The sequence below is a fragment of the Acipenser ruthenus genome, chromosome 20 (assembly GCF_902713425.1).
Source record: "Acipenser ruthenus chromosome 20, fAciRut3.2 maternal haplotype, whole genome shotgun sequence".
In the NCBI taxonomy this organism is placed as follows: domain Eukaryota; kingdom Metazoa; phylum Chordata; class Actinopteri; order Acipenseriformes; family Acipenseridae; genus Acipenser; species Acipenser ruthenus.
In genome coordinates this window covers 22,695,945-22,712,436 of record NC_081208.1, presented here as the reverse complement: position 1 = coordinate 22,712,436, position 16,492 = coordinate 22,695,945, and the positions used below count along the sequence as shown (strand labels likewise).

At 38.9% G+C, this 16,492-nt stretch overlaps 1 protein-coding gene across 1 annotated transcript; it reads right to left on the bottom strand.

Annotated features, from left to right (window-relative positions):
• Nucleotides 1-96: 96 nt before the first annotated feature.
• Nucleotides 97-15,120, bottom strand: LOC117425097 (AFG3-like protein 1). Its single transcript, XM_034041764.3, is given in 18 exon segments — nt 97-1,172; nt 2,059-2,253; nt 2,672-2,872; nt 3,740-3,855; nt 4,381-4,491; nt 5,027-5,049; nt 5,051-5,150; nt 6,852-6,959; nt 8,289-8,442; nt 8,588-8,725; nt 9,921-10,191; nt 10,664-10,788; nt 11,540-11,614; nt 12,198-12,347; nt 12,959-13,116; nt 13,923-13,991; nt 14,265-14,352; nt 14,842-15,120. Coding segments are annotated over 18 exon segments (2,451 nt in total). The 5' UTR covers nt 14,980-15,120; the 3' UTR covers nt 97-941.
• Between the last annotated feature and the right edge of the window lie 1,372 nt (nt 15,121-16,492).

The following is a 16,492-nucleotide window of genomic DNA, read 5'->3' as shown; positions in this document are numbered from 1 at the left end:
CATTTTCTGAGTTTTTTTAGAAATACAGAACATAAAAGAAGAAACACAATTTCATATTAGTGAAGGCAAAAAAAAAAAAGATTTCAAAAATGGGAATAAAGCATTACAATATATTAATTGTGATTTATAGAGTCTAAACACAGCTTTGTATATTGACTATTTGATGTTCTTATTTATGTTTGAGAATATTACATTTGTCCACATGCAACTGAAACAGATTGTAGTCATTTAAACATAATTGATAAACACTGCACTTAAATATACAATTTATTTATTTGACAAAAAAAAAAAAAAAACTTTTAAAGTACAAAGATTAAAAGTCCAATAATTTAAATCAGTCATGTGGTTATTTTGCAAGACTACCACAAAAGTACATTTGACATCTCGTCATACTTTTGCTATTTATAGCAATTCCCAAGTTGCCTATTTGAACATACAATTGCAGAAGTCTGGTGTATATAAAATACACTCACACGCAACTGTATACCCACAATGCATAGTTCATACACCAAACAGTGCTTTTATTAAACAATGGCAATCCATCAGGGCTCATTTTAGAAGAGCAATTCTATACTAGTTCTAGTTATTCAATCCTATTGCATTCCAGTGAAGGTTTTTGACTGAAGTTAAGGCTTGCAGGAATCTTTACTAAATCAGAGTTTCTCCACATGCTTTCCAAGACAGGTTATTTTGCATTTCACAACCAGCTGCAACATCCAGAGGTTTGTTAGCATCCTTGAACAAGAATTTCACCTCTGCTGTCTGAAACTAAAAACAGCTGCCAGTTCCTCCTGTTTATCTATGCTCGTCAAAACAAGTGAAAAACTTAGATGGGGCACTGCCTCCCTACATGATGAAATATGGACCTTAAACGATCAGCGGTGTGCGATTTCCTAGTGATTGTGTTACTGGCACTGGTTTTAACAAGAGTTGGAGTTTATCTACACGGTCTGCTTTTCCTGTGCCCGCTGTGGGGGCTCATCCTCCTGGGCTTGGTCCCTCTCCTGGTTCCAGTCCTTCAGCCCTTCTGGCAAGTGGGTGTCCTCCTCAAAGCTGCCAGTCCCCTCCACAAACTGCTCATAAGTGGACTTCTCTGCAAAGGGCCGTGGTCCTAGCAACTCCAGCATGTCTGCCTTGTCCAGCACCTCCTTCTCCAGCAGTCGCACCCCCACCTGCCAGGACCAGGAAAGCACAACAGCGTCATTGCATGAAAATGTCACATCTGGGAAAGTTATCAATAGCAAACTACTGGCAAGCTTTTACAATGATCAACTTCTGTTTGTTAGGATAGACCCTTCACCGCACACATGTTGGAAAAAAATGTCAAAACAGAGATTTAACTTTACATGACTATTAAACTTGTAGCTACACTGTTAGCTGTTATTCTTAATACAAAAGTGTTAACTGATTTCTGGCTTGCACAGTGTGAAGCACAGATTTACTGTATTTGTGGATCAACTTTGACAGCACCGACACCAATTATCTGTTTTCTCTCCTGTCATTCTAGTTATTTAGAAGACACAACCCAAAAGTTACCTGTCACAGGTAAAAGATATGGGCTGCTGTATAAGTTAATTTGACATTACAGAGTAATAATCATATTTCAATATTGATCTGTTGTTTAAAATATGTCATAATGTACACATTTTAAATTACCCACGATTGATATGTCAGATTCTGTAATCTAAATTCAAAACTTCTTGTTATGTGCTATTCAGTACTTCAGCTACATGTGCCTACATGTATAGCCTGCGTGCATCTGCAAACTGTGTTTGTGCAGACATGTTATTTCAATTAAACAAAGAAATTACAGGGTTGTGCATCCTATCTGCTTTATATGTTTACATCAATTCTTATATTGCTATTAAGTGTCACAAAATCCATACTCAAGCCATTAAAGACGTGTTAGTGCGATGGTTAAGTGCAGTTGCTTTCTTCATAAATTATTTCATAGAATAGCACTCCTTGAACTAAAAATGGTTTCCAGAGCCATCAAGGGAGCACCTGAAGGAGACGACCCGAGCTACTCTCCTTATTCACTGTGAAGCCATTTCTCACCTTTTCAACAAGGTCCCGTTTCTCCAGGAGCAGTTCCATCGTCCGTTCGTAGGCCGTGTTGATGAGGCTGCGGACCTCCTCGTCAATGATCTGCGCCGTGGCCTCGCTGTAGGGCTTCTCCATCACCATCTCACCCTGCCGGGGAAGGTCAAAAGACACCTGGCCCAGCTTCTCACTCATACCGAACTGGACGATCTGCAGGAAGAAGAAAATAAAATCATGCTTTTGCAGCCAATCTTCCAAAAAATATTAATTACTGCGCACTTTCTACAATATACAATTTAAGGGGGTTGCTTTCAAACCTTTGTAACTTATATTGAGTAAACCTCTGCTTAAGAATACAATATTATTACTTAAACAGCCTCACTTAACTGAAAAAAAACAAGTTAAAATAGAAAAGCAAAGCAGATTTAAACATATTAAAAGAGTAAAGTGAGTAAATATACTCCTGAAAATGTCCCCCTAATGGTAACATTAATATTTTTAAATAACTGAGGCACAATTCAAAATGTTTAAACTCTAAACTATTAAACACCCCTACCCTGCACTTTGCTTTACCAGAGAATCTCTTATCTAGGGATTAATGTTTCTTTACAGGGGGTCCTGGAGGTACCTGTGCATATGAGCTCTGTGTAACCTTCTTCAGATCATCCTGGGCACCGGTGGTGATTTTTCCAAAGAAGATCTGTTCTGCCACACGACCCCCCAGCATCATGCACATGCGGTCAAAGAGCTGCTCCCGTGTGTACAGGTACTGCTCTTTCGGGAGGTACTGAGCATAGCCCAGGCCTTTCCCCCGAGGAATGATAGACACCTATGTGAGCAGCAAACAAACACAAGAAAGAGCATTTGTGTCAGCAGTGCCCACTGCTAAGTAAACCGTTTTAATTAACATTGAATCTTTCACTATCGACATCTGTCATTCACCTTCTGTCAACATATTCAATGCTATTTAATGACTAGCTCTGTGCGTCTGTAATGTCAAATCTGAACCATGTATCATTCTGTTGCTTTTAATTCTATCTGAGATAGTTCCACTATGCACGGGTATCAAATTGAAATGTCGTGCCACTGCACTTCCGTCTTATTATTACATTTATTTTTAAATGAGGGGCAATTTAGGGATACCATTTATATTTAGTAACAGAGTGGTTTGAATGAGGTAAAAACAGAAAACAAATGTCCCATCCTTAGGCACCAGCAGGAGTGATTTACAGTAACAGTGATTGCGTTACAGGGCAATTACAGTCACATGGTCATTTAGTGCAGCTACTGCAAAAAAAGCACACTGTAGCCTCAACAATGAAACATGGCTGGTGGATGCACCAAATGGCAACATGATTCTTGTACTACTACTAACTTTATAAAGCAAGTGTATATGAAGCATGCAGAAGGGACCAAAATCAGACAAGCATTATTACACGCCCATAACTCAAGAGAGAATCATCTCTCTCAATATCGGTTCAATTAGACACTGCTAGAATTGTCATCACTATAGCAATATCCACACCATAATTATTTCATTAATGCAATACTGCATTATTTATAATATTTATTGCCTATTTCAGCAGTTTGCTGCCAGGCAATTTCATTACCGATGAATGAAGGGCTTGTTATTTTCCCCTGATATTTAAGGACAACAGGTTAATGCACAAACTCCCTGGACTCTCCTGTATCCCACCTTGAGCAGAGGGTCAGCGTGCTCTAGGAACCAGCCCACAATGGCGTGACCGGCTTCATGATATGCCACCGTCTTCTTCTCCGCTGGCTGAAGGACCTGGGTCTTTTTCTCCAGACCTGAAAAGGAAAAAAATACAACCTAGCTTGACAGAGGCCAAACAAAATACCAATCAGGAATTTATGTAATGTAATGTTGCACCATTCAGAACCAGACTGTACAGATATATCTGACCCAGAGCCAGACTGCTGCTCCACACATAGATATAATACAAATATGGTAGGATGCAATGTAAATGAGGCAACCTAGCTTGTGTATTGTGCTATTGCTCTTCAATGTGGCACTGATACCCCCCACCAACAAGTCTTAAAATGTTTTTTCTCAGATTTAGGTGACAGAATGCCATTGTGGTCTGATCAAAAGACCAAGAGCCAGTGTGACACTGTGCTTCAGTCCTTTAAAAGGCACTGAGTTTATTTTCTATTGGAAAAGCTTATTCTTTCTCCTGCAAGCTCCACTGCTATAATTAGGCATTGGCATTAACAGGATGCAACACGTTTCCATCAGGCTTATCCTCCCCAGGCTTCATGCTGAGAACCCCACTGCGCGGCTTTGAGCAGATGGACTGCAGTCAGGTTCCTTACCTCCGATGACACGCTCGATGGCCTGTTCAAAGTGCTTTTCAATAATGAATTGATTTAAATGCCTGGCAGCAATCAGTGCGGATTCATTGCACACGTTAGCAATATCGGCTCCTAAAGAAAGGAAGCACATTTTTAAAACATTTAATTACTAGACACTTAACTAAAAGTTCATCATTAACACTCAATCATAAATTCTGATGCATACTAGCCTTCATTACTAACAAGGGCCTTAACTTGTACAAAAATTGCTTCCAGATTCAATAACAAGTTGTGCTAAACTGTTTGTACCATATTCCATCACAATGAATTAACTCACATCCTGCCACTGACTTGTGTGCAGGTCACATCTTATATTGATGTACTGAACATATACTGTATTTAGTGAAACCTCAGTGGACAAGGGATTTGCTGTGCTTCGTTGATTCAGATCAAATAAATGTAAACAGAAATATTAAGTAAATGCAATTCTTAAAACATATGTGGAAGTGCGCTCAGATAACATCCAGGGAAAACAGGGTTTTTGTAATGATGGAAGAAAATAAGCAATAAAACGACTGATCTAATAAAAATAAAAAAATCCATTCTAACCCTTTCTTTCTACACAGCACTGAATTAATCATAAACTACTTTTCCCAGGACCACTCACCAGTGAATCCAGGCGTGAGAGCAGAGTTTCCTGGCCAAAGCATCTTTCCCGATACTAGCATCCAGCTTCAAGGGACGTAAATGCACTTTGAAGATGGATGCTCTCCCTTTGATATCAGGGGGACCTGTTTAGGAGTATGACACAGTTTAAATCTCTAGACTCCTTGCCAGGATTTTAAAAGCATTTCAATATGGTCCTACCTCATCTGCTGATCAATACTAAAACTAATAAAGTATCGAAGCAGTAATTAAAATGCTGGTATATTATTAAAGCAATTACCCTTACCTATTGTTACTTTGTTATGCGGTCTACTTTATCGTTTAGTCAGAAGAAATTCTTAACAAAAATCTCTCTCTCTCTCTCTCTCTCTCTCTCTCTCTCTCTCTCTCTCTCTCCTCTCTCTCTCTCTCTCTCTCTCTCTCTCTCTCTCTCTCTCTCTCTCTCTCTCTCTCTCTCTCTCTCCTCTCTCTCTCTCTCTCTCTCTCTCTCTCTCTCTCTCTCTCTCTCTCTCTCTCTCTCTCTCTCTCTCTCTCTCCACATGGCAGCCTAGCTTTACAGCATTCTTTAAAGGATTATCCAGCTGCCTGAGGTAAACAACTTACTGGAAGATACCACGCAAGCCATGATAATAAAACAAAATCTACATTAGTTGTTACGTAATGTGTTAAATCAAGGAGACAGCTTTCTATATTGGTCACAGTATCCAAAAGATTCTATTACCCCTAAAGCTTTTATAATGCCGTTTGGTAATCCTATTCTCAACCGTATCTGGGTCCCAAGACTAGACATTGGTGTAATAAAATAACAGACACTGCTCTAAGGCAAGCAAATAAATGAACCCCAGTCAAAGGTCAGGGTTACTGAGGAAGGCATTAGCAGGAAAGTGATTTAAAGCATTAATTCCTGTTGTTAATTATAGTAACTATTTTTCTGAATGGAAAAAAAACGTCACATTGATAATACAAAATAAGAAGCATTATGACTTAGTTGTTTTGTTATTAAGAACTCCCTTGTGTCTGCAGGACCCAACATCCCTCTGCAGTGGATGTCAATACCACCAAGCTACTGTTCTTTTGCACAACCAGTATATGACTGGTGAACCCTAAACCCAGCTTGTCACATGAGAAAACTGATCTTCTTGCAATGTCTTTCTACTTTCTTTCCTTAATCATTTCTTAATTGGTCATTAGAGCTTGTGCATCATGCATGACATTATTGCAGTATATGTTGACAGAGGGTAATTTCCTGCCAGTACCTGTTGATTAAATTGCATGTTTTTATTTTACCACCAGCACTGCCTAATCAAAAGTAAAAAAAAAAACAATAACGTATGATTTTCTTTGTATACAGTGACAACCCTTTTTTTTATTTTTCTGCACTGCTCACTATACCTCATCCCATCATTCACATCTTAAAATCTCATATGCTACAGCATAAAGACACCACCACGTACGCCTTATTATAAAAATAGACATAAGACTGTGACTATGATAGATGAATTGGCCATAACCCAGATATTCACACATATCCCCAGTGAAGTATATAAATAACACACACAAAAAAATAATGACAAGAACGCAGTTCTCCTCTGGCACGACCTACTTAGGTAACATATGCAAATACCTTTTATAACAAACTCTCATGCAATCCAGGTGAGCAGTTCCTAAAATGTAGCTTTCATACGCTCTTGTGCTAAAAGTCCATGCCAAGTTCCGTTACAAGTGGATGAACACTTAATATCCCCTTGACCCGCTGCGGATTGTGAGTTTTGTCCCATTATCATTTTTGCGTTCATTGCCTCTCAGGCAGCTGCTGTACAGTTTACCTATATAAATCTGTCGGTCAAAGCGTCCCGGTCTCATCAGGGCTGGATCCAGGATGTCAGGTCGATTGGTTCCAGCTAGAACCACAACGTTTGTGCTGGTGTTGAAACCTGGAAACACATTGAAACATGAAAGGGTTAGATGGTGAAAAAAGTTAACATCAGTATTACAAAAAGAGTACTGTTTTAATTGACTTCATGTTCATTTGTACTGGCACAATTTTCCAATAAGGACCTAGGGAGATTCCAATGTGTCTTTTCCAACAAGGTAAAAATAGAAAAGGCTGTATTTTGGTATTTAATAAACACTGAAAAACGAAGAACCCTACCTATACTGTATGTTGAAAAGTACCTGCAAAAGGTTATCTGTGTAAACAAACAACCACCAAAATATACACATCTGTGTTCTAATTTAAAACGTTGTTTTACTTCCCTAAGTTAGAACTTATATAGTATTTTTTATTTTTTTTAAGTGCATGTTACATATTTAAATACTATATAGTACACATACTTTTAGTTCCTTCAGATCTGTAGACTTTGCAGTACTGGAAACATTGAAAAAAAAAACAACAACAACAACAACAACAACAACAACAACAATAATAATAATAATAATAATAATAATAAATACCTTCATTGCTCATTTCTTGTAAAGATGTCGACATATCTGATTTTTGTTCATCACAGTTTTCTTTTGAAACTTCTTCAATCACATGAAAATAATTTGTCATTTTCCTCATCTTAGTTTGACAAGTTTTCAAACTGTCTGTAAACGAGCAGCCATGGCACTGATAAATCAGTGAAATTGGCGGGGTATGGGATTTGTGGGCAGTGGACACCAATACACATTCCCAGAGTACATTACGACTGAGCTATGAGAGTTTAGACCTGTGTTTTTTTTTTTTTTTATGTTTTATACTTTCAGCAAAAAAAAAAAAATTACGTTTATTTTTTTATAGTCAACCTTTGGTAATTTCTAGTAACACATGCGCCTAAATTAAAATTTACATTCACACAAGCACATCTTTTGTCGCATATGCGACCAAATTAGTCGCTCTGTGAGCCCTGTTATGTTGTTTTGTTTCCGATTTTGTTCCTGTGAAGAATAGTCGTCGCAGTTATTATTACTGAGGTGTACTTGCCGCTCGCTGTGTTATTGTTTTGTGTAAAACATTGATATCCTGCCAGCTAAGAAAAGGCTTCATGCAAAAGCTTGTTTTAACATTGTCTTTATTGTCATATTTTCTACATTTTCTTTAAATTCTCAAATTAATAAATTGAAACCCGGATAGTAAAAAGAGACCCGGGTAGCGTTGGGTAATTTATATATACACACATTAGTGTACCGATTATGTAACACTCATACAGCATGAGCATTCTCTTACTTCTCTTACTATGTGTCACACCTTTACCTTACCCCATTAGGCATTGTCAACCTACCATCCATCTCCACCAGCAGCTGGTTCAGAGTGTTCTCCTGCTCGCTCTGCCCCCCGAAGTTCCCCCTCCCTCTCTTCCTCCCCACCGCATCAATCTCATCAATAAACAGGATACAGGGAGCGTTCTTACGGGCCATTGCAAACATGTCTCTCACCTAGGAATGGAAGGAACAATTGAACAGAGTTCTAACCAAGGTTTTAAAATCAAAGTATTTCCATTCAAAATGCTCCAAAACTGTAGTGTAAAGCACTTCATCCTTGTGCCTTTAGCTCTTAAAACAAATAAATCGGTTCACTCACTCTGGCAGGCCCAACGCCAACAAACATCTCAAGGAACTCTGAGCCGTTCACAGTGATGAAGGGGACGTTGGCCTCTCCGGCCGTCGCTTTGGCCAGGAGAGTCTTTCCTGTTCCAGGAGGACCCAAGAGGATAGCTCCCTGGGAAACAAAAAATAAGTTAAAAAAAAATATCTAAAGAAAAACACATATATCAACTTTATCGCTCAGTTCTAAATACGGTTTCATACCGCATGCTACCTTTGCACTATGCTCACCGAATTTGTTTATGACCATGCTGTTTTGTTTGATTGTTAAGTTTAAGCAGCCCTTAACTGAAATTAAGTTGCCTTGAAGATCATTTTATTTTGTATGTTTGTGTATGAGCATTTTATTTCAATCTTGTAGGTATGCTAAGATAATTTCTTCCTGTCCTCCCAAATTACTTTATACTTCATCTCATTATGATGTTAGCTAATAAACATGTTTATGTGTTATTTATGTCCATGGCTGGGGTATATGTATGTTAGTAAACACATTTTATAAGCGTCAGTGGCTATATTCTGTTAACCAACATGACCCCTTCATACCCTGGCATCCAGGTATCGGATGTCCAGGCAGTCCCACTACAACTGACTAAGCTGCCAGCTACCGACAACCCCTCAGTCCACATGCAGGACTGACCAGTCGTGATCTAGCGGAGACCTGGGGAAAAAGCCTGACATGGATGCCAGGGTAAAGGAATTCTCAAAGGCACAGCCACCTTGGCACACACCTCGAATGCTAATGCGGCTCATTTATATTTCACTATCCTTCTTCTCAAAGCAAGTGATGCCACAGCTGTCAATATTACGAGTGACCTTATGAACTGGTTACAGGCTGGAGGCAGATACCCATCTCAATATTTCTGGGGAAAGTCAGTAGGATCTGTTTACAAAACTGATGAAGTACTAATATAGTTGCATGATTTTTTTCAGTTTTAGAAACATTACGGTCACTCCTATTTAGTGCCCCTCCCAATCAAACAGAAATTATGTCTATTGCACACTGTATCTATTTCTTTATCCAAATGTAATGTTCAACAAATCTTAAATTCAACAAACATGTACAAGTGTTGATTTGACCAATTTTTATGTGCATTACAAATGACATACTGTACATGGAATGGATTTGGTGTACAAAGACCTTTAGTCTGAGAGATCAAGACTAACCAACTACTCATGTGATGCAGTGTCAGATACTATACCATAGTTGGACCCAACAGAATTGAAAGGTACAAGCAACTTCAATGTTACCACAAGAAAAGACTAATGACCGGTTACGTACCAGTACTGTGTCACTTGAATGGTCGCTGTACCTTTGGGATTTTTGCCCCGAGGTCCTGATACTGCTTGGGGTTCTTCAGGAAATTGACGAACTCCATGATCTCCACCTTGGCCTCCTCGCAGCCCGCCACGTCCTTGAACTTCACATTGATGTTGTCCTTCATCATCTTGGCCGGGGACTCGCTCATGCTGAAGAGCCCGCCTCCTCGACCCCCGCGACCTCCTCCCATTGGCCCCCGCCGCAGAGTGAATAGGAGGAAGCCAATCAGCAGAAGTGTGGGGATGATACTCATCATAAAAGAACTGGAAAAGATAAAGAATAAAATCTCTGCTTGCACTTTCTTTGGTCCTTTCACCTGGAGTATTAAATTGTCCACACCCCTTTCAATGTATTCTTTACTGTAACCAATCGGTTGCTTCCCCTATTGATTGGCATGCTTTGCAGAAAGTAACATGCTTGTTTAAATGAGCTAGGAAGTAAAATAGACTACTGTCCCTTACAGCAAGGCAAACATACCAAGACCCTAGTATAGTATCAGCTATCATTTCTGATAATACATGGTTGCTATAATAGGTTTCTTTCAAATCTGATCTTTATAGCAAATGTATGTGTGCGACAGGTAAGCTTTATGGAATTGTTTCATTAGCTAGAACCAGGCACGTGGTTCAGGAAGACACTGATTCAACAACTGCATTTACTACGGTATACTTGACTTGCAACAAGATCACAAATGAATCCATCATGTGAGGGGTAGGCTTTTCAAGCGGGACTCACCCATCACTCTCTGTGCTGTACACCACTGCCACCTTGTGCGAGGATTCGATTCCCATCTCCAGCTGAGCCGTTTCCAGGTTCCTCTCGAAAGTGTCCACGCTGCCAATGTTGAACCATACATAACTCTGGAATCAGATTTCCCAACAATTTACATATAGATTAAAAAACAGTAACTATTACTGGGGATGTGCGCTCTTATGCCTTTGTTGTTAGTTTAACCATTATTAGTGCCTGTTTTAGCCAACGTGAGATGGTGTTATACAGAAATATAGATATTAAACAAACACTGGTAAAAGAGTGTCCTCTAGGCACTACTCAATGGTACTGCAGGCAAGGTGAATACAATGTTACTTAAGATGTAATAACTAACATCTAGATACAAATCTAAAAACACACATGCGAGAAGTATGTCAGTGAGACGCATCATCCGCCATGGCTACCAATACAAAATTAGCGCCAACAGTTACATGAAAACGTAGAACACAATAATCTACTGTATGATCGACTGTACATCCACCATATGCATGTGCAAAAATGGAAGTTTGACATACGGACAGAAATATGCCTCCATGTACCACCAGGTTCTGTATAATAACTTGTACTAAACAATTAAACAGTTCTCTAGATAGATCTAGGGAGCAGATACTGTGTCTCCCATTTTATAGATACTGTGTTTCACTCTGGGTGTGAAGTAAAACCGCCCAACCATTAACACTAACAGGGTAATGTGTTACTATAGAAGCACACAACATGACAGATTGCAGGCCGATAACGCTGCTGCGAGTACATCTAGTGGTAAGTGAGTGGTATGTCTGTCCTGCTTATTTGAACTGAGCACATGTACCGTTCATAAAAGCAATATTCACAGTATCTTACCGCTTCTGATGATGCCATTCCAGAGGCAGGGATAACACGCACATACTGTTTATTTACAACTTCCAAGCGGTCCACCTACACAGGAAAACAATTCATTTAATCAAAGTAAAAAAAGTTGAAAGGAACAGTATTTGAAATGTTTAAGTTTCACATAGAAACCAGGGATGGACATACGACTCCTGTTGCATAGCAATTTGACCCACTTCTGGTTTGACAATGAGTTTAATATGACACACTTGAGCTTGTTACAAATACACTGTGGTTAATCAAGCTTGTATTAAACCCTGGAATAGGTGAAACTGCTACGCAATGCGATGCTTATTTCCATCCCTGCAAACATAAAACAAGTAGTTTAAACTAATCCCATTACAGTATTTATCAATTTGTTCTTTTCAAAAACGATATATATGATGAAAACAGATAGAATGTGTATGAAGGAAGATGCCAAATAACAATATGACATATCGTCACTCATTTTCTACTTAACCGTAATAAACAGCCATACAAGGGAGACTAACAATAAAAAACATGGAGAACATTAAAATTGTATCATACAATTTTAAATGGATTACCAAGATTTTAAAAAATTCGCAATTATCATAGCAGTGCACAAGCTTGTAATACATTGTAATTCAGCTGGCAAAAGCTGTGCTCTTACCTGCCCTCTAGCCAGGTAGTTGTGCACAAAGTCTTTCCAGGTGATTTCCTTGCCAGTGTCCCGGAAATAGAAATACATAAATCCAGAGGCAAATCCTGCCACCGCTACAGCAACATAGCGGAAATCCTTCTCATCCCAGGGGAGATCGCCCTGGAATATGAAGGCGTGTGAGTATTTTGTATTTAAAATATACAAAGCTACTGAAATGCAATCTCACCAAGACAACCACAAAATAGACATCACACTGGTTAACTCTGTCATCAAAAGTACTGCACCTCCGACATAACAATTGGCTGGTTTTTTCACTTCCCCTTATTCATTTGTGTTCATTTCTGTTTCACTAGTTTAAGTGTCATATTTTATGAAAGAGTAAAATGGACAGAAGGTGTGATTATAGCACAGCCTTTTGACCCAGCTCAGTAATAACTTTATAGCACTTACAAAAGGACTCCAGATGCTGGTTTCACAGACCCTGACTACCACTGATCTTGGACTACCTGTATGTTACTATGTTGGTCTGTGAAACTATCCCCAACTCTTAAGATATTTAACCAGAAATGTGGCTTATAATATTGTCCAACCATTTTGCTTCTATTGATATTTGTTTTAAAAATTGACGACACTAAATAATGTAGCCTATAAAAAAAACATAATCAATATGGGAATCTATACTAGACTGAACTTTTGTAGCAATTAACTAATGATACGCACCGGTTCACAGGAAAAAATTAAATAAATCATCTTAACACAGTAGAACATACCTTTTGCATGCGGCCCCACCAGCTAGAATCCTCCTTCTTTCCCCCTTTCTTGCCGCTGCCTCCACTGCCCCCTGACCCCCCTCCTCCTCCTCCTCCTCCTCCTCCTCCTCCTCCTCCTCCTCCACCACCATTTGATCCGAGCTCCTTTGGTTTCGCCTCTTAATAAAAACAGATTGTTTAAGTTCACTTGCTGACTACTGTTCACCATCATACGTAAGTTACATTATTTGATACTAATTCCAAACATGTGAATTTACAACCCACATATAAATATTATTACTTGTGACAATATTGGCCAAAATGCAGTGTTTACCTAGACTGTCTTATGAAAAAGTTGGAAGGTGGTCCAAAAGTTGGAACCAGTATTGTTGCACATTCCTCTTAATGGGACAATTAAGGAGTCTCTTACACAACTGTTTTGCAACTGTGGGACCGAAAAAAAAAAGACTTCTCAATTATTCTAACCAAAAAGCTTGGGAGTGTAAAATATAGTGCTTGTCATTAAGGTTTTAGTATCCAGCTGCAACACACGTGCTCTCGTTAATAATAGCATAGATCCCCTTTTTGTTCTGAAGACACTCTCTTGATTGTATCTGCAGGTATTTTGAATCCTACACTACACAGCTACAATCTTCTGTACCTCCTGAAACAAAATACCTTTCTGTCAGTCAGTCAGTCAGTCCATCCGTCCGTCCGTCACCCCCTCCCTCCCTCCCCGTAACCTTACAAAATGGAATAGGTTTCGCTCGGCTTACACTTCATGCATGTATAGGTTTAGATACGCAATAGAAGTGTACCAAATTCCTTGGCATGTATGGCACAAAAGATCATTAGAATATTTCATATACATTACATCATATAAAACTGAACTTAACAAAAGCCAGTCACTGGTTTAACTGCCCATGATACCTGCCCAGGTAATATAGCTTGTGTGATGAATTCCATTCCAGCCTCTTATTTTTACCTTTTGATTCACTGGCTGATCCCTTTGGTTCTGGAGCTTTTTCATTCTTTGGAAAATACTTGTCAAAACCTAGAATAAAAAAAAACAATAGAGATTTCACCATTTTGCAAAAAGAAAAGTACAACCTTTCACAGTTTCTCTTTTTTTATTATTAGGGGAAAGGTCATAGGCAAGTGAGTGCACCACAATCCTGGACTGAACACTTGTTGGACCTCTGCTGGGAGTTACAGTAGGAAGAGACCACCAGATTTAATGAGCCTGTGACCTGAGCTAGATTCAAACCTATTCCAGCATAAATGAAAGGCACGAGAGGACAGTGAATTGTCTGAGAGAGAGTGTTACCTTTGGGTGGTTTAGAGCAAAGCCACTGGTAGCAGGATGACACTTTTTCACGATATCCAGCACTTCTGCTTCGGTTTAGAGTATAACACTGAAAAAAACAAAACAAAACAAAAAAAAAAAACAGGAATATTTTTGCTTGGTATTGTACAGCATGTTAGAAATATATCTTACTACACAATTCCCTATCTCTGTCCCTGCTGCCTAACAGTAAATAAACTATATTTAGGACATACAGCAGTACACTGTACTCATTTTCCTATACAATACTGTACTTGTACATACTCCAGTCAATACCCCTATAGTGCACCGAGAGGCTGAGTAACACATTACCTATACAGGATTGTTCAGTTACAGCAAGCTCAAACCTCCCATGTGCTCCGATTCATCCGAGTCTTAAAGTTATTATAGCACTGCAACTGTGTCATACTGTTACATCACTTTGATTTTTTTCTTAAATATCTACACCATAAATATCACCATCACACCACAGTCACTTGTTAGCTCACACTTGCAGCACCACGTTTATTAAAGTATTAAAGTATACATTAATTTAAAACTAACGCTTACACAACCTTACCCTGAGAGTGCTACTTCGATAGCTGAGCGCTGAAAATCCTTGAGTGGCTACTACTGCCGTACGACTTGTGAACCAGACTCTCAACCCCAGTCTCATAGACCCCGCAGCCACCGAGAGCAGTCCCTGCCTGTGAGCCATTCTCCCGGTACTGCTAGGCTCGCCTTATCGCTTCTTCCTCACCTCGCCTGATCAGTGATGAACACCTTCGCTTACTGTAATGTAATACACCAGCAAATACGACACAGTCAATGTCACAGTATAGCGAGATAGAGCTAACAATCTCACTGCCTGAATCAAACTGGTACATTAACTTACTTTCAATTACCATGACATCATTTTACAGATATTACATACATATAATATGTATTTCACAGAGATCATGCTTATGTTTAGGTATGAACGTAATGATTTCATAATTAATATGTCAATTACTTTAATGTACAGGCGTGTAAACAGTACAGGTCCTTTGAAGGACCCCGTTCCAGCCTTTTAATGCGTCTGAAGCAACAAGGCAATGTTATGAAACCTTATGAAATCGCCAGGGAAGGTTTGGGACCGTGTTGCCAGGTCCGCGTTTTTCACGCGGAATTGGGCTACTTTAAAAACACAGTCGCGGGAAATATTAAAGAGTCGCGGGTTGATAATGTAATTAGTTTGGTGGTATAACTTTAAAAGATTGAACTGTTTTCATGTTTGCAATGTTGTTTGGATAGAGTACCAGCATTCGTATTTCAATAAAGGATTCAGACATCAGTGTTGTCGCATGTCGAGTGCGTCATTGGCTGTAGCGCACATAACGTATCCATAGCAGTGGGATGTTTTACTGTAAGGCTGGCGTGTTAGCCTGCCTTCTGCAAGTACATGTCGCACTTGTGTGTGTGGAATCATTAACTATACGTTACAATGGGAGAACATTTGGTGCTGATAACTGTGTGCACATGGCTACAGATTTGTAGGTGCTGTCATTACCTTTTATTTATTTATTTATTTAAAATGACCAAGAACAGCCCTTAACAATACTTGTCTTTTGATTTGAAATCCCAAATTAACCAAATATGTGCATTTACTTTTTGTCACATAGAGTCTCCATTATGGTAATTGTGTACACAAAAAGTCATGTTTGCTTTTCTTGATGAGACGGATCACTGCTGAATATTGCAACACTGATAGGCCACAACCAGACCTCAGCTAACCTGCTTGCAAAGGGTGACAAGTCCATTCACGGGTACAGCATGTTTATGAAAAACAGTATCCAGAAGTCAATGGTAATGCAGATTTACATCCAGGAACTCCATTTCTAGTTTGTATGGGGTGTGTCAGTTGTGAAGTCACAAAACAGTTTTGGCAGTATAATTAGGATTTTATTCATGCATGAATAATACATGTCCAAATAATGTGTCACTGTCATAATATAACAGTTTATATTTGCTTGAGGTACTTAACAATAGTGAAATTTACAATGCTTCATAAGGCATTATAAATTGTAGTATCTGAAATATATAGTGTAATTCTAAAAAAATGTAATTACATTTAACTGTACAGTCTGTGGTGAATGATAAGGCAACAAGCATTCAATTATTTTAAAACAAATAATTACATAGTAAACATAAGTAGTGTGCATCAAATCCAAATGCGTACACTTAAGACTTGG